The 19151-nt window shown below is 51.0% G+C and overlaps 1 protein-coding gene across 3 annotated transcripts in view; it reads right to left on the bottom strand.

Moving 5' to 3' along the window:
- The window catches only part of SFXN5 (sideroflexin 5), a 1315749-nt gene that overhangs the window by 434678 nt on the left and 861920 nt on the right, over positions 1-19151 (bottom strand). For all 3 annotated transcript variants that reach the window (XM_085642762.1, XM_085642761.1, XM_085642760.1), the window contains exon 12: positions 8958-9043. In XM_085642762.1, coding sequence (XP_085498888.1) covers positions 8958-9043 — 86 coding nt within the window. The remainder of the gene's footprint in view (positions 1-8957; positions 9044-19151) is intronic.

Raw genomic sequence — 19151 nt, forward strand, 5'->3', positions numbered from 1 at the left:
CTCTAGCCAATATTGAACAGCAGCTGAATGCTTTGGAAGCCTCTATGCTTGGTTCCCCTGACGCTGCCGAGGGACAGCAAAGCCGCTTGGTGTTACTGTTAGATTTTCGGGAAGCGGAAGAAAGAGAAACTCACTTCCTCAGCAAATATGCGGAAGAACGCATGTAAGGCGAAGGCGAATGGCTGGGGCGTACACTAGCACATCTACTGAGACCCCAATATTCCAAATCATACATCACAGCACTCCGTTCCGACTCAGGGCTTACTTTAACGGCAACATCTGATATCCGTGACACATTCTTAGCGTTTTACAAAAAGCTGTACACTTCCAAACTTGTGCACACCCCCACAGAGCGATATGACTACTTCACGGTGATTGCGATGGTGTATATGGACAAATATATGCAAGACTTCTTTGCTGAGCCATTCTCTACAGACTAAATAATTGACACGATCGATGCATTAAACGGTGCCTCCGCCCTGGCCTAGATGGCTTCACATGTGATTTCTAGAACAGATACAAAGATATACTGGCTCCTAAGCTCCTGGAAGTCTATCATGAATCCATGGAACGGAATCAGTTGCCGCCAACTTTGAGAGAAGCGGTGATCATCTTATTACCTAAGCCCGGCAAAGATCTCTTAAAATGCGTATAGCTACCACTGTTAAATTTTGATTATAAAATTTTGGCGAAAACTATCTCAGTGTGCCTTGCCCTGCTACTCGATAAAATAATATCCCCAGTCCAGTCGGGGTTCATACCCCATAGATCTACCTCCCTAAACCTGCGCACTCTCTTCGCAGTCCTGCACCAAATTAATCCAGCTATAGCGGCAGCGCTGCTGGATGCGGAGAAAGAATTTGATTCTTTGGAGTGGCCATTTATATGGACGGTTATGCGCAGGTTAGGCATGCCCTTTGGGTTCATCAATCTCACTGCGCTACTGTACACGACCCCCACTGCTAGACTGCGCTTAAATGGCACGCTTTCCCGCTCCTTTACACTATCCTGAGGCACAAGACAGGGCTGCCCCTTGTCTCCACTGCTTTTCATACTAGCAATGGATCCACTCATTAGACATTTTCAGGAATGTCATCTTCAAAGAGGGCTCCAATATACCACTGGGCCATTACTGGTGTCACTATACGCAGACAACTTTATACTGTATGTCAGGGACCCACAAAACAATTTGGCCCCCCTATTTAGAAAGATAATTCGGTTTGGCAGCTTCTCTGGCCCTGGTATAAATTGGCATAAATCCGTGATATTCCCCCTCACCACGGGCACAGTCAGATGGGAATGTGAATATCCACTCACCTGGTGTTCAGACTCTGTCAAATATCTGGGGATAAACATACACTTAAACACCACCAAAATGTTACTATTAAACTATGGCACGGCGATACACACTTGGAGCAGCAAGTGGAAAGGTGGCTAAGGCTTCCACTCTTGATTGCAGGGCGAGTGGCACTGATTAAAATGATCGTCCTGCCCACATTTTTGTATTTATTTAATAATATACCTATACCGCTTACAAACCGCTTCTTTAAATCCATTCACACCCACCTTATTCGGCTGACTTGGGGGGGCAAACGTCCCAGGGTCCGCTGGGAGGTCATGACCCTCCCATACCACAGGAGAGGCTTGGGAGTCCCTAATTTTCAGTTGTATTACTTAATCGCACAGTGTAGTTATGCTCACCCCTGGTTCCATCCTGACGCCAGAATCCCCTATTTAAGACCTGAGGCAGATCTGGTCATACCGGACACATTGAGCACTGTGTTGCCGCAGGGCTAACAACGCGACCCTCTAGACACCCAGAGGGTATCCACCACCAGTTGGGCTAGGCAAAAATTGATCAGGGTGCTGGGATCTCCGAGTATGTATTCCCCGAGCTTACCGCTTCCGAACCAATGCTGGATACCAATAACTGGGGAAAGAATAGTGCAGTGCACTCTTACTCGGTTTGACGTGACCAAAATAGGGGACCTTTACATCGAGGGCCAAGCCATCTCAGTCTCCGACTGGGATAAGTTTCAAGAGGCGTCTTTTATGGACAAATGTGTGCTTACCCGTCTGCTACCCGTCAGCTTTCCAATCGAACTGGACCCACTCATCCCTCTGTCCATAGTTATAGATAGCAGCACGGGGGACAATTTGGTTTCTAAACTGTACACGGCCTGTGTAGAGATAATCTCAGTCCATGATGCCAAGATACGGGCAGCTTGGGAGGCAGCTCTAGGTCACCCTATAACTGATGAACAGTGGGCTGCATGCTGTTTACAAACTAAGGAGGTTTCATTGAAACAGCTGCCACAAGCTTATCCACTTCAAATTCGTATGTCGAATTTACATTACACCAGAGATGTCACACAAAATAGACCCAGATAGACCCAACTGTTGCCTCAAATGCAAGGCCCCACACGCAGATTTTGCGCACCTGGCTTGGACCTGTTACAAGATTGGCAGATTTTGGACCGGCATATTTCACACACTGGGGGACATGATTGGATTTGACATAGACCCTACACCTGCCATAGCCTTATTAGGATACGTGAACAACATCCCCAAATCGGTCCGGAAATTCACAGGCTTGGGGTTGCTGTTGGCAAAAAGGGAGATTGCACTCAAATGGGGGCAGAAAGCAATGCTGACATGCAAAGACTGGCTAAATAGTCTGGCATATTGCAACCTCAACTATGATTTATATGCTACCACGCTGCCCAGTAAATCCCGTCCACTGGATATTTGTGGCCCTTTTAAACAATATACAGCCACAACACAATCACAACCTAACCCACGGCCAAATAGTGGGCTAGTGCCTGCGGGTATTGGCTGACTTCTGGGATACTGATATATGAGCTTACAACTTGGATATTTCAATTTAGTGCGCTCAGGTTTCCCGCAATGTGATTTGGCTGTGATACAGAAATGTGCTGTTAGAGACGAAGTTTGTCAGGGATACGTATTATGTAAGTGAAACTCTGATTATCAAAAACACACAGTTACGTGGTGCCACATATCATGTAATGCAGATATATACGTAATATAACGTGTAGTGTCCCAACTGTCATTGAATTGGAGCTGGAAATGGTAATGTGTTAATTCTGAAACTGGTAAATAAAGTTATTTAAAAAACCACTTTTTGAACTTCTCCTTTCGGAGGAAGCGGTTGATGTCCCTGAGGTCTAAGATAGGACACAGGCCTTTGTCCTTCTTGGGCACCAGAAAGTAGTGGGAGTAGCAACCACAACCAACTTCTGGCACGGGGACTCACTCAATAGCTCACTTGGCCAAGAGAGACGCAACTTCCTGACGGAGAAGGGCCAAGTGTTCCTCCAACATGCGATGGAGTATTGGTGGCATGGAGGAAGGGGTAGTCTTGAAGGGGAGGGAGTAGCCCCTTCGGACTATCTGCAAAACCCACCTGTCCAGCGTGATGTTGTGCTAGTGGGGGAGGTGATGGCGGATCCTGCCGCCCACTGGCAACTGTTGGCCCTGAAAGGTCGGACTAGGAAGGCTTGGATGCTGCTGCAGAGGGGGCACTGGTGGACTGGCCCACCTACTGGCCCCAGACCCACGGCACTGGGTCCCACGTCCACGCAGACACTGAGCAGCTTGCGCCAGCCTGTGGTCCTGGGTGGAACGTGGTGGGGCACCCCTTCTGTAGCCAGGAAAGGGGCGAAAAGCAGACTGCACAGGGCGCGAGGTGGTAGCGAGGCCCAAGGATCTGGCCGTAGCCCTAGAGTCCTTGAAGCGCTCGAGCGCCTTGTCTGCCTTGTCGCCAAACAGGCGACGCCCATCAAAGGGCATGTCCAAAAGGGTCGATTGAACATCCCCGGAGAAGCCAGTGGACCTCAGCCAGGCATAGCGTCTCAGGGAAGAAATTGTCCTCCCCTGCGAATCCGCGATGTCCAGCCAATAGCGAATGGCGCATTTTGCTTCATCTCTACCCTCAACATGCACACGTGAGAGTAAAGTCCGGGCCTCCTCCGGGCACAGTGGCACCACTTGCGTGACCGTGTCCCACACAGAGTGGGAATAACGGCCCAAAAAACATGCAATGTTCACCGACCGCAGTCCTAAGCTGGCGGAAGAAAACATCTTCTTCCCAAGATGATCCAGTTTCTTGGATTCCCTATCAGGGGGAGCAGTAGGGAACGTGCCTTTTGAGGTTGAGGCTTGGACCAACAAGCTCTCAGGGGTAGGGTGTTGGGAGAGGAAAAGTGGGTCGCCCGGAGCCGGGCGGTGGCATCGGGCAATCATGCAGTCCACAGGAGCCCCTGTGCTGGGCTTGGACCAAGTGCCAGTAGGATGTCCGTGAGGGCTTCATTGAAAGGCAGCAGGGGCTCCAAAGAGGCTGCTGCTGGCTGAAGCACCTCAGTCAGGACATTAGTCCTGACTGCACTGTAGGAAGCTCAAGGCCTAAGGCATCAGCAGCCCTACGCAACACCACAGCGTAGGAGGCCCCCTCCTCCATAGCCACAGTAGGGGGAGAAAGCATACCAGGGTCTGGGGATGTATCAAGACCACTGGCTTCACCTAACTCCTCTCCCCAGTCCGGCTCTTATAGCTGGTCAGCCAAAGGATCAACAGACTCCTCCCATTCCTCCTCATCCTCACCCGGCTGCCACTCAGGGCAAAAAGGAACGCCAAGGATGAACAACGGTACAAAGTACCCCCAGCGCCAGTGCCAGGGTCGGTCCGGCTCCACATCCATATCGAGGGGAGGCCGGGGTGGACGCCGGCCAGGGACACAACCAGCGCTGGAGACGGCAGAGGTGTAGTCAAAGGAATTGGCACCAGGGGAGGTGTAGTAAGGTCGAATGGCGCCAATCCGGATCAGGCCTAGATCCCTGGGGGCCCAGTGGCGTCGGGGCCAAAGCTGCTGGCATCGAAGGCCCAAGGCCTCATCCAAGTCCGCGGGGCCCAAGGCACGCCGGTAGAGTCGGGCTGCCTAAAGACAGAGTGGAGAGCTTCATAAAATGCACGAAACTGGGCAGGGGGCACTCCGGCTTATAGGAAGAGAGGGAATCTCAGAGCCGTCCCAGCTGGCTCCGCGGACGGAAGCGAAGGACGACGACCTTCCGTGTCCCGCCAGCCGGCGGACGGGGAGAAGACGAAGAGTGATGGTGCTTCTTCGCCTTCTTCTTGTGCTTCGACTTACCGGAAGACGAAGACTTTGACGATGAGTGATGGTGGTGGGATGTATGACGTTACAACGCACACTATTACAACGCATGCACTTACAACGCATTTTTTACAACGCATAATCCATTACAACGCATGACATTACAACGCATGACACTACAACGCATTTTAAAAAAATACCTTTACAACGCACTACCATTACAACGCATACTACCTTTACAACGCATACCATTACAACGCATAATATTAAATTACATTTAAGGTAAGTATTAGATAGTATAGGGGTAAAAATTACTATTCTAACTCCAGGGGGTGCAACAGTAGGGTAAGTGTTGGATAGTGTAGGGGTAAAAATTACTATTCTAACTCCAGGGGGTGCAACAGTAGGGTAAGTGTTGGATAGTGTAGGGGTAAAAATTACTATTCTAACTCCAGGGGGTGCAACAGTAGGGAAAGTGTTGGATAGTATAGGGGTAAAAATTACTATTCTAACTCCAGGGGGTGCATCAGTAGGGTAAGTGTTGGATAGTATAGGGGTAAAAATTACTATTCTAACTCCAGGGGGTGCATCAGTAGGGTAAGTGTTGGATAGTATAGGGGTAAAAATTACTATTCTAACTCCAGGGGGTGCATCAGTAGGGAAAGTGTTGGATAGTATAGGGGTAAAAATTACTATTCTAACTCCAGGGGGTGCATCAGTAGGGTAAGTGTTGGATAGTATAGGGGTAAAAATTACTATTCTAACTCCAGGGGGTGCATCAGTAGGGAAAGTGTTGGATAGTATAGGGGTAAAAATTACTATTCTAACTCCAGGGGGTGCATCAGTAGGGTAAGTGTTGGATAGTATAGGGGTAAAAATTACTATTCTAACTCCAGGGGGTGCATCAGTAGGGTAAGTGTTGGATAGTATAGGGGTAAAAATTACTATTCTAACTCCAGGGGGTGCATCAGTAGGGTAAGTGTTGGATAGTATAGGGGTAAAAATTACTATTCTAACTCCAGGGGGTGCATCAGTAGGGTAAGTGTTGGATAGTATAGGGGTAAAAATTACTATTCTAACTCCAGGGGGTGCATCAGTAGGGTAAGTGTTGGATAGTATAGGGGTAAAAATTACTATTCTAACTCCAGGGGGTGCATCAGTAGGGTAAGTGTTGGATAGTATAGTGTAATATTATGCGTTGTAATGGTATGCGTTGTAATGGTAGTATGCGTTGTAATGGAATGCGTTGTAATGGTAGTTTTTAAAAATGCGTTGTAGTGTCATGCGTTGTAATATCATGCGTTGTAATGGATTATGCGTTGTAAAAAATGCGTTGTAATGGTAGTGCGTTGTAAAAGTTGCGTTGTAAAGGTTGTTCCCCTGGTGGTGACTCCTCGACCGGTCCCGCAACCTCCCTCTCGACGGGGACCTCGAGCGGCGTGGAGCCGACTACCGGGCACCCAGAAGCTTTCAGGACCGCTCGCACAAAGACTTCGGGTTCGGGGCCCGACAGTCAGAGCACGACTTCGAGTTATGGTCGCGCTCCAGATACCAGAGGCACACGAGGTGTGGGTCCGTGACCGAGATCAATTTGTGACAGAGTCACAAGGTTTGTAGCCGGTACGTCAATGGAACATCCCTACGTGCAACAGGAATCGAACGATTCTAAAAAGATGTCGACAAAAGCCAAAAAAACGTTAGTCAAAAAGTGACTAAGGGTACAGCTCTCTCCAGATCTGCGCTGGCTGGCGTTGAAAAAGAAAGAACTGACGTCAGCACGCAGGGGCGGCGTCTAAGTAGATACCACGACGTCATTCCGGCGATCACGATGTCAACGATGAACGCGGAGTCGACTGACCCCACCTACCGACGTGTAGGGGTACTGCTAAAGAAAAATTCACCAGATCCTGTCTGACGTCTGGAGGTAATTCTAAGGTAAGGAATCTATAACTAATAGTCTCTTTCAGATGATGGAGATGAGAGAAAGATGTGTGGAGGAGAGTGGAGTTGTAGACGGAGATGCGAGAGAGATGTGTGTAGGAGAGTGGAGATGTAGATGTTGTTGGAGATGCGAAAGAGATGTGTGAAGGAGAGTGGAGATGTAGATGGTGATGCAAGAGATGTGTGGAGGAGAGTGGGGATGCAGATGGTGATGCAAGAGATGTGTGGAGGAGAGTGGGGATGCAGATGGTGATGCAAGAAATGTGTGGAGGAGAGTGGGGATGCAGATGGTGATGCAAGAGATGTGTGGAGGAGAGTGGGGATGCAGATGGTGATGCAAGAGATGTGTGGAGGAGAGTGGGGATGCAGATGGTGATGCAAGAGATGTGTGGAGGAGAGTGGGGATGCAGATGGTGATGCAAGAGATGTGTGGAGGAGAGTGGGGATGCAGATGGTGATGCAAGAAATGTGTGGAGGAGAGTGGGGATGCAGATGGTGATGCAAGAGATGTGTGGAGGAGAGTGGGGATGCAGATGGTGATGCAAGAGATGTGTGGAGGAGAGTGGGGATGCAGATGCAGATGCAAGAGATGTGTGGAGGAGAGTGGGGATGCTGATGGAGATGTGAGAGAGATGTGTGGAGGAGAGTGGAGATGTAGATCAGGTGCGAGAGAGATGTGTGGAGGAGTGTGGGGATGCAGATGCAAGAGATGTGTGGAGGAGAGTGGAAATGTAGATGGAGAAGCGAGAGGGATGTGTGGATGAGAGGGGAGATGTAGATGGATATGCGAGAGAGATGTGTAGAGGAGAGTGGAGATGGAGATGCAAGAGAGATGTGTGGAGGAGTGTGGAGATGGAGATGCAAGAGAGATGTGTGGAGGAGTGTGGAGATGGAGATGTGAGAGACATACTTCGGGGAGTGTGGAGATGGAGATGGGAGAGAGATGTGTGGAGGACTGTGGAGATGTAGATGGAGATGGGAGAGAGATGTGTGGAGGACTGTGGAGATGTAGATGTACACAGACAGGGAGGAAGAAGTCGCTCTTAATATGCTGAGTGTCTCAAGACCCAAAAATAGGACAATATGAGAGAGGCTGGGCATGTAGCCTGTGCGTATGGAGGTTAAACAACCACAAAGGGGACACTCCTCTGGGTCTGTGATTGCAGATGCTTGTTTCAATTGTCGCTATACTGAAAACTGATCATTTGCAGTCCGACAAGAGGTTTTTGTTGTTTACCGTGTACCTGCGAACTAACCTGTGCGTAATATTTATTAATACTGCCCTATAGCATAACGGGACACTCTTGTAAACGTCTGCGCCAGGCTCAATCCCGCTCTTTCAACCTCTCTTCATTAAGGGAGTTTTTCAGCACCCACAGTTGGTACAAGAATAGAATTACTTTAGGTAAACAGTGGAGCTCAAACGACGTGCATTCTGCAACCTTAAAAGTTGGAAAAAAACAAAAAAGTGACTACAGAAAGGTAACTATGCTGGTTTGGTAGAAGAAAAACACAATTAAAGGAGCCTAAAATGTTGGCAGAATACATGACCTTTCGTATCTGTGAACAAAATTAAAAATTGGGATACAGGTCATAATTTCTCAATTGTTGATATTGGGAACAAAGTAGGAGAAAAGTCATAACATTTAGGATTCACTTTCTGAAATGAATTATGATTTAAACGGAATATTTTTTTTGTGTGGGTGTGATATGCCGAACAGGAACTCCATCTCTCTCGGTTGTAAGAGTAGGGTTTAAAGACAAGGACATTTGAGAAGACGAATTAAAAAAAACCTTCTGTTTCTAAAATACTTGCTGGGGTCATGCAGAATTCACTACGTTTGCTGTGCACGAGTCACTTTTTGGCTCATCCTGTCAGACTTACTTTTCCAGCAGAGACATTATTACTGGAGGTAGAACCAGGATTGGCATGGGAAGGACCACTCTTGTGAGGGCTGTATCCATCAAGGCCTGCAAAACAAATGCCATAAATGCATTTATATATTCTGTTTATATGTTTATTATGTTTTACAGCAGAAAAGGACTACTTTTTCAAATAAATGTGCAAAAACAAACCGGCATAAGCGGATCATAAATATATATATATTTAATGTCTAATCAATTCTAACTTTTTTCCCTTTTGCCTGATGCACAATCGGTGGGAGCAGTACACTATGGTTTCAGGACAAAAAGCGCAATTTAGACAAATCATATCACACCTGAGTAAGATATAACAATATTCCGCCTGCTTCAGAAGCAGAATTTACATAAGGTGGAAATAAGGGTATGAGAAAGTAAAGTTGAGATGCATTTCATCTAAACCAGGCTCACACATAATTTCAGCATAGCATAACGTTCACATGGATAGTTACAAAACATAGGAACGTTTTAGTTTTATTTCTATTCTATTCTTTGCTTCTCTTGCCGAAAAGGTTACCAATAGATTCCACTCCTCCCTTCCCAAAAAGGTGGATTTTTCTTTCGGTTAAAAAATGTCTCCCACATCACACAATCCATATGTAGGTCCACTTAGGTACTCCAGGAAATGTTGCACCTGCACTGGAAACCCCTTGGGGATGCACATAAAAGCATCTATTCTGGGACTGTAAACACATTTACCTTGAGCACTCTTGTGACTCCCTTTTTTATGGGAGTGCCCTTTGGGATTCCTCCACCTTCGCAGACTCTTAGGGGCCGATTACGATGAGTGTCGGAAAGACTCAGATCTTAGGTCGGAGGCTTTCCGACGCTCATTGTTGGATTCACCTCCAACTGCCTAATTACAATCTCGGCGGTCGGAATTGAAACTGGCCAGTCATTCCGGCTGCATTCTGACAGGTTCAAGGATCCTGTCAGCAAGTCTGTGACCAGCCTGTAATCCCAATGGATGGCGTTTCCGCCCTTGGGATTACGATGCTCAGGTTCCGACAGGCTTTCTATGACGGGCTTTACGACACGGAACGCCTGTCAGAAAGCGAGTTTAGGGGCCCCTAGCAGGGCCCCCTTCTCTATGCGGTCTACGGTTGGGGGCCAAGAGGGCACCTATGGTACCCCCCTGTTGATTCCTTCACCGTGTAGCAGGCACCTTGAGGTGCTTGCCACGCGGTGCAGGGATGAACACAATCTCCCATTTCTCTATGGGAGCTTGTGCTACTGCTGGTTTACGGCCGAAGCACAAGCTCCCATTGAGAAATGGGAGTATGTGACTGTACCATGTGCGGTCGCATTGTAATTGCGGTGTCGGGACCGCCGACCAGCGATCAGTCGGTCCCTAGACTGCAACAGTGTCGGTCAGAGGCAAATCCGACTGACATCGTAATAAGGCCTCAATATTAATGTTCTGCAATAACTGTGCATCACACAGGCGCAACTTCAACGTTTTTGCAAATACCTAAATTAATGGTTTGTGGCTGTGTGAAATGCACTCAAGTCCTACATGCGTAAATTGCATGTCTGTAAAAACTTTGTTAAATATAAATTTATTTTACATTTATCTCAAACTCCTTGGCTACAACACAATTTTGCCTAAGCATATAAAAAAATAGACCTTTTTCTTGCCAGACGCTAGTCATCTTTTCTGTGAGTACAAGTTAGGCTTAGAGGAATGTATTCACCAACATGACACATGGATGAATTCAAATACTAAAGCAGTGCAACTATGCTTTGTAAAACTTAGAACCTTATTTAGCGTATGGTGAGCTGTACTCCCTTAAGCTAGGGCAGCAGTGTGAGGTTGTGTGATGGAACAACGCATGCCTGAACCACGCTGTTTTAACCACCACCACATCTTTACCACGCATGCCTTCACCAAGCAATTTCGAGGTAAAGACATGATTGGTAAAGGGACATGTGTGGTAAAGATCACACTCCTGCCCCTCTGCCCTGAGCCCCAAAATTTGGCCCTCCTGCAGTCTATTCTACCCGCCCCAGCCCTATAAACTACCCGACCCCCCAATCCTGATCGTTAAAACCCGATCCACTAGCCCCAAAAAACGACTCCGACCGCATGCCCCCGCCCTGAGCCCTAAAACCAGCACTCAACCCCTAAAACCTAACCTGCCCCCTCCCTGTCCCTGCCCACCTGCCCCCTCGGCCTGAAAACTGATCCTTTCCTGTCCCCTGCCCTTAGCCCTAAAGCTCAGCACCCTAAAAACTACTGCGATGCCAGCTACACTCCCTGAGCTCTGAAACCAGAACCCACCCCCTAAAACCTACACCCCCTGTCCCAGCCCAACTGCCTCCTGGGCCTGAAAACTGCCTCTTTCCTGCCCCCTGCCCTGACCTCTTAAACTCAGCCCCCTAAAAACTACTCTGACCCCCAGGCCCCCTCCCTGAGCCCTAAAACCAGCCCCCACCCCCATAAACCTCCCCCACCTCTCCCCCTGCCTCAGTCCAACTGCCCTCTCAGCCTGAAAACTGCCACCTGCCCTGAGTCCTAAAACTCCTGACCCCCCAGCCCTGAAAACTACCCCGCCCCCCAGCCCTGAAAACTATACCACAACCCATATAAACTACCCCCACCTCCCCAAACCCCACTTACTGCATTCCTATCTCGATCCTTACTCTTTCTGCTTTCAACAGCCAGCCAGCAACTAGACCGCGCACATGCCTTAACCACGCATATGCATGATTAAGGCATATGCGTGGTTAAGGAAAGCGTGGTTACGCTTGCGATGTCGGAATACATGTGGCTGAGTCCGCGGTGTTCTGACTGTTTCCCACAGAGGGATATACTCCATTGCTGGCAGACTATACATTCAGAGTTTTCTGCCAGCCAGGTGAAGATCTCTTTGCCTTTAGAGACTCCACCTCCACTGTGGCTCCCCTGGATGCATTGTATTTTTGCTTGTGTTCTGGTTCAGGGAGAACCTGGCCAGGGTAGTTCAGGCTGGACTTTTTCCACTAGAGCAGAGTCCATACATATTTGCATATGGCTTGGTGGTATGGTGTGCAAAATAACGATGGACTGGGATGCCAAACCAAGGAATTACCAGTGGCTGAGATTAATTCAAGCATTCTATCCATCAGTTTTTTTGGTATACTTCAGTGTGATGCCCCAAGTGGGACGTGTAAGCCCAGGCATGGGTCCCGTGCACACTGTGCCACTAAAACAAAGTTATACCCTACCAGTCCTGGGTTGCTTGTGTTTCAGTTCAGGGAGGACCTGGCCAGGCACTTCGAGGTGGACTATACCAATTGGAGCAGGGTCAAGGCTGATTTGCATATGGATGGGTTCATGGTGAGGTGGCATGGTGTGTAAAATAACTATAGTCTGGGATGCAGCCCCAAGTATTTCCCAGTGCCTGAGATTAATTTAAGCTTTCCATCAAGGACTTTCTTTTTGTGTACTTCAATGGATCAATGTGCTAGTACAGCAAGTTTTTTGTTTTTCACAAGCAAACACCCAGTGCAGGAGTGCAGAAATGTATCAGACCCCCAAGGAGTTTTCTCCTAGAGTGTGGGGCTAATGGATTTGTTATGCATGGCTTCCATAAGAAGTCTCTATCTTTTACAACAGATTCAAAATCTGGTATCTCACTGGTATGACCCACTATTGCTACATCAGTACAGTGCTGCTTTTTTCACATTTGGGACAAGGAGGAGACAACATATTATGTACTGCTCCCCATTATTTCTTTGCATCAGCCTAACAGTTATAAGCAGGACAGATGATTATGGGGACATGCATAACAACACATTATAAATAGGTAACTGCGAGTTCGGGGGATGTTTTTCACTTCAAAGTTCTGAATGACATCATAGAAAACTCGAGCTTCACACGCGTAGCTTTACCTGTCACTCAGAACCCCTCAGTGAAAACCATCCCCAGAACTCTGAGTTGCTCATCTTTAAATATATATGTTTTTCTGTTCAGGACAGCCAGGCTCTTTCCCAAACAGGGACCAATTACATCAGAATAAATATGGCAGACAATATTAGGTACTTTGAGTGATGGCCCAAAGTAAATCAAGCTGTCATTCACAGGTTTCCAACATCTGGGCCAGTGGAGGTTCTGCTGCTGCAAACAAGATGGAGTATCCTGATCCTAAATCAAAGGCGGACACTGCGAGTTGGTGGTCAGAGCACTATGCCATGTTGTGTAGAGTACTCTGTCATCCAAACTCTACATAAGGTCCTTAGCCTCTTGTTGGGCTAGCTCCAGTCCAGTATGTAGTGGTAGAAAATAAAGGGCATCTTCACTCTTACATCACCTTATTTGGTCATATAAGGAGGAAGATGCTCTGGTCACAGCCTGCACTCCCACAAAATCACTCTGCCATTTTTGGTTTGTACATATTTGCAGGCTAATGCAGTCTGTACCCTTGGTCCAGTCTGTACCCTTGGTCCAGTCTGTACCCTTGGTCCAGTCTGTACCCTTGGTCCAGTCTGTACCCTTGGTCCAGTCTGTACCCTTGGTCCAGTCTGTAGCCTTGGTCCAGTCTGTAGCCTTGGTCCTGTCTGCAGCCTTGGTCCTGTCTGCAGCCTTGGTCCTGTCTGCAGCCTTGGTCCTGTCTGCAGCCTTGGTCCTGTCTGCAGCCCTGGTCCTGTCTGCAGCCCTGGTCCTGTCTGCAGCCTTGGTCCTGTCTGCAGCCTTGGTCCTGTCTGCAGCCTTGGTCCTGTATGTAGCCTTGGTCCTGTATGTAGCCTTGGTCCAGTCTGTAGCCTTGGTCCAGTCTGTAGCCACGGTCCTGTGTGCAGCCACGGTCCTGTCTGTAGCCTCGGTCCTGTCTGTAGCCTCGGTCCAGTCTGTAGCCTCGGTCCAGTCTGTAGCCTCGGTCCAGTCTGTAGCCTCGGTCCAGTCTGTAGCCTCGGTCCAGTCTGTAGCCTCGGTCCAGTCTGTAGCCTCGGTCCAGTCTGTAGCCTCGGTCCAGTCTGTAGCCTCGGTCCAGTCTGTAGCCTCGGTCCAGTCTGTAGCCTCTGTCCAGTCTGTAGCCTCGGTCCAGTCTGTAGCCTCGGTCCAGTCTGTAGCCTTGGTGCTGTCTGAATCCTTGATCAAGTCTGCAGCCTTGGTCCAGTCTGTAGCCTTGGTCCTGTCTGTAGCCTTGGTCCTGTCTGCAGCCTTGGTCCTGTCTGCAGCCTTGGTCCTGTCTGCAGCCTTGGTCCTGTCTGCAGCCTTGGTCCTGTCTGCAGCCCTGGTCCTGTCTGCAGCCCTGGTCCTGTCTGCAGCCCTGGTCCAGTCTGCAGCCTTGGTCCTGTCTGCAGCCTTGGTCCTGTATGTAGCCTTGGTCCTGTATGTAGCCTTGGTCCTGTATGTAGCCTTGGTCCTGTATGTAGCCTGGGTCCTGTATGTAGCCTCGGTCCAGTCTGTAGCCTCGGTCCAGTCTGTAGCCTCGGTCCAGTCTGTAGCCTCGGTCCTGTCAGGAGCCTCGGTCCTGTCAGGAGCCTCGGTCCAGTCTGTAGCCTCGGTCCAGTCTGTAGCCTCGGTCCAGTCTGTAGCCTCGGTCCAGTCTGTAGCCTCGGTCCTGTCTGTAGCCTCGGTCCAGTCTGTAGCCTCGGTCCAGTCTGTAGCCTCGGTCCAGTCTGTAGCCTCGGTCCAGTCTGTAGCCTCGGTCCAGTCTGGAGCCTCGGTCCAGTCTGGAGCCTCGGTCCAGTCTGGAGCCTCGGTCCAGTCTGGAGCCTCGGTCCAGTCTGGAGCCTCGGTCCTGTCAGGAGCCTCGGTCCTGTCAGGAGCCTCGGTCCTGTCAGGAGCCTCGGTCCTGTCAGGAGCCTCGGTCCAGTCTGTAGCCTCGGTCCTGTCTGTAGCCTCGGTCCTGTCTGTAGCCTCGGTCCTGTCTGTAGCCTCGGTCCTGTCTGTAGCCTCGGTCCAGTCTGTAGCCTTGGTCCAGTCTGTAGCCTCGGTCCAGTCTGTAGCCTCGGTCCAGTCTGTAGCCTCGGTCCAGTCTGTAGCCTCGGTCCAGTCTGTATCCTTGGTCCAGTCTGCAGCCTTGGTCCTGTCTGCAGCCCTGGTCCAGTCTGTAGCCTTCGTCTAGTCTGTAGCCTTGGTCCAGTCTGTAGCCTTGGTGCTGTCTGTCGCCTTGGTGCTGTCTGCAGCATTGGTCCTGTCTGCAGCCTTGGTCCTGTCTGCAGCATTGGTCCAGTCTGTATCCTTGGCCCAGTCTGTATCCTTGGCCCAGTCTGTATCCTTGGCCCAGTCTGTATCCTTGGCCCAGTCTGTATCCTTGGCCCAGTCAGTATCCTTGGCCCAGTCAGTATCCTTGGCCCAGTCAGTATCCTTGGCCCAGTCTGCAGCCTTCGCCCAGTCTGCAGCCTTCGCCCAGTCTGTTGCCTTTGTCCAGTCTGTAGCCTTGGTCCAGTCTGTAGCCTTGGTGCTGTCTGGAGCCTCGGCCCTGTCTGTAGCCTTGGTGCTGTCTGAATCCTTGATCAAGTCTGCAGCCTTGGTCCAGTCTGTAGCCTTGGTCCAGTCCGTAGCCTTGGTCCAGTCCGTAGCCTTGGTCCAGTCCGTAGCCTTGGTCCAGTCCGTAGCCTTGGTCCTGTCTGCAGCATTGGTCCTGTCTGCAGCATTGGTCCAGTCTGCAGCATTGGTCCTGTCTGCAGCATTGGTCCAGTCTGTATCCTTGGTCCAGTCTGTATCCTTGGCCCAGTCTGTATCCTTGGCCCAGTCTGTATCCTTGGCCCAGTCTGTATCCTTGGTCCAGTCTGTAGCCTCGGTCCAGTCTGTAGCCTCGGTCCAGTCTGTAGCCTCGGTCCTGTCTGTAGCCTCGGTCCAGTCTGTAGCCTCGGTCCAGTCTGTAGCCTCGGTCCAGTCTGTAGCCTCGGTCCTGTCTGCAGCATTGGTCCAGTCTGTATCCTTGGCCCAGTCTGTATCCTTGGCCCAGTCTGTATCCTTGGCCCAGTCTGTATCCTTGGCCCAGTCTGTATCCTTGGCCCAGTCAGTATCCTTGGCCCAGTCAGTATCCTTGGCCCAGTCAATATCCTTGGCCCAGTCTGCAGCCTTGGTCCAGTCTGTAGCCTTGGTCCAGTCTGTAGCCTTGGTCCAGTCTGTAGCCTTGGTGCTGTCTGGAGCCTCGGCCCTGTCTGTAGCCTTGGTGCTGTCTGAATCCTTGATCAAGTCTGCAGCCTTGGTCCAGTCTGTAGCCTTGGTCCAGTCCGTAGCCTTGGTCCAGTCCGTAGCCTTGGTCCAGTCCGTAGCCTTGGTCCAGTCCGTAGCCTTGGTCCTGTCTGTAGCCTTGGTCCTGTCTGCAGCATTGGTCCTGTCTGCAGCCTTGGTCCTGTCTTTAGCCTTGGTCCTGTCTGCAGCATTGGTCCAGTCTGCAGCATTGGTCCAGTCTGTATCCTTGGTCCAGTCTGTAGCCTCGGTCCAGTCTGGAGCCTCGGTCCTGTCAGGAGCCTCGGTCCAGTCTGTAGCCTCGGTCCAGTCTGTAGCCTCGGTCCAGTCTGTAGCCTCGGTCCAGTCTGTAGCCTCGGTCCAGTCTGTAGCCTCGGTCCTGTCTGCAGCCCTGGTCCAGTCTGCAGCCCTGGTCCAGTCTGTAGCCTTCGTCTAGTCTGTAGCCTTGGTCCAGTCTGTAGCCTTGGTGCTGTCTGTCGCCTTGGTGCTGTCTGCAGCATTGGTCCTGTCTGCAGCCTTGGTCCTGTCTGCAGCCTTGGTCCTGTCTGTAGCCTTGGTCCTGTCTGTAGCCTTGGTCCTGTCTGCAGCATTGGTCCAGTCTGTATCCTTGGCCCAGTCTGTATCCTTGGCCCAGTCTGTATCCTTGGCCCAGTCTGTATCCTTGGCCCAGTCTGTATCCTTGGCCCAGTCTGTATCCTTGGCCCAGTCAGTATCCTTGGCCCAGTCAATATCTTTGGCCCAGTCTGCAGCCTTCGCCCAGTCTGTTGCCTTGGTCCAGTCTGTAGCCTTGGTCCAGTCTGTAGCCTTGGTGCTGTCTGGAGCCTCGGCCCTGTCTGTAGCCTTGGTGCTGTCTGAATCCTTGATCAAGTCTGCAGCCTTGGTCCAGTCTGTAGCCTTGGTCCAGTCCGTAGCCTTGGTCCAGTCTGTAGCCTTGGTCCAGTCCGTAGCCTTGGTCCAGTCCGTAGCCTTGGTCCAGTCCGTAGCCTTGGTCCAGTCCGTAGCCTTGGTCCAGTCCGTAGCCTTGGTCCTGTCTGTAGCCTTGGTCCTGTCTGCAGCATTGGTCCTGTCTGCAGCATTGGTCCTGTCTGCAGCCTTGGTCCTGTCTGTAGCCTTGGTCCTGTCTGTATCCTTGGTCCAGTCTGTATCCTTGGCCCAGTCTGTATCCTTGGCCCAGTCTGTATCCTTGGCCCAGTCTGTATCCTTGGTCCAGTCTGTATCCTTGGTCCAGTCTGTATCCTTGGCCCAGTCTGCAGCCTTGGTCCAGTCTGCTGCCTTGGTCCAGTCTGTATCCTTGGTCCAGTCTGTAGCCTTGGTGCTGTCTGTAGCCTCGGCCCTGTCTGTAGCAGCCTTGGTCCAGTCTGTAGCCTTGGTCCAGTCCGTAGCCTTGGTCCAGTCCGTAGCCTTGGTCCAGTCCGTAGCCTTGGTCCAGTCCATAGCCTTGGTCCAGTCTGTAGCCTTGGTGCTGTCTGGAGCCTCGGCCCTGTCTGTAGCCTTGGTGCTGTCTGAATCCTTGATCAAGTCTGCAGCCTTGGTCCAGTCTGTAGCCTTGGTCCAGTCCGTAGCCTTGGTCCAGTCCGTAGCCTTGGTCCAGTCCGTAGCCTTGGTCCAGTCCGTAGCCTTGGTCCAGTCCGTAGCCTTGGTCCTGTCTGTAGCCTTGGTCCTGTCTGCAGCATTGGTCCTGTCTGCAGCCTTGGTCCTGTCTTTAGCCTTGGTCCTGTCTGCAGCATTGGTCCAGTCTGCAGCATTGGTCCAGTCTGTATCCTTGGTCCAGTCTGTAGCCTCGGTCCAGTCTGGAGCCTCGGTCCTGTCAGGAGCCTCGGTCCAGTCTGTAGCCTCGGTCCAGTCTGTAGCCTCGGTCCAGTCTGTAGCCTCGGTCCAGTCTGTAGCCTCGGTCCAGTCTGTAGCCTCGGTCCTGTCTGCAGCCCTGGTCCAGTCTGCAGCCCTGGTCCAGTCTGTAGCCTTCGTCTAGTCTGTAGCCTTGGTCCAGTCTGTAGCCTTGGTGCTGTCTGTCGCCTTGGTGCTGTCTGCAGCATTGGTCCTGTCTGCAGCCTTGGTCCTGTCTGCAGCCTTGGTCCTGTCTGTAGCCTTGGTCCTGTCTGTAGCCTTGGTCCTGTCTGCAGCATTGGTCCAGTCTGTATCCTTGGCCCAGTCTGTATCCTTGGCCCAGTCTGTATCCTTGGCCCAGTCTGTATCCTTGGCCCAGTCTGTATCCTTGGCCCAGTCAGTATCCTTGGCCCAGTCAATATCTTTGGCCCAGTCTGCAGCCTTCGCCCAGTCTGTTGCCTTGGTCCAGTCTGTAGCCTTGGTCCAGTCTGTAGCCTTGTGCTGTCTGGAGCCTCGGCCCTGTCTGTAGCCTTGGTGCTGTCTGAATCCTTGATCAAGTCTGCAGCCTTGGTCCAGTCTGTAGCCTTGGTCCAGTCCGTAGCCTTGGTCCAGTCTGTAGCCTTGGTCCAGTCCGTAGCCTTGGTCCAGTCCGTAGCCTTGGTCCAGTCCGTAGCCTTGGTCCAGTCCGTAGCCTTGGTCCAGTCCGTAGCCTTGGTCCTGTCTGTAGCCTTGGTCCTGTCTGCAGCATTGGTCCTGTCTGCAGCATTGGTCCTGTCTGCAGCCTTGGTCCTGTCTGTAGCCTTGGTCCTGTCTGTATCCTTGGTCCAGTCTGTATCCTTGGCCCAGTCTGTATCCTTGGCCCAGTCTGTATCCTTGGCCCAGTCTGTATCCTTGGTCCAGTCTGTATCCTTGGTCCAGTCTGTATCCTTGGCCCAGTCTGCAGCCTTGGTCCAGTCTGCTGCCTTGGTCCAGTCTGTATCCTTGGTCCAGTCTGTAGCCTTGGTGCTGTCTGTAGCCTCGGCCCTGTCTGTAGCAGCCTTGGTCCAGTCTGTAGCCTTGGTCCAGTCCGTAGCCTTGGTCCAGTCCGTAGCCTTGGTCCAGTCCGTAGCCTTGGTCCAGTCCATAGCCTTGGTCCAGTCCGTAGCCTTGGTCCAGTCCGTAGCCTTGGTCCAGTCCGTAGCCTTGGTCCAGTCCGTAGCCTTGGTCCAG

The sequence above is a fragment of the Triturus cristatus genome, chromosome 2_2 (genome assembly GCF_964204655.1).
Source record: "Triturus cristatus chromosome 2_2, aTriCri1.1, whole genome shotgun sequence".
NCBI classification, from domain to species: Eukaryota; Metazoa; Chordata; class Amphibia; order Caudata; family Salamandridae; genus Triturus; species Triturus cristatus.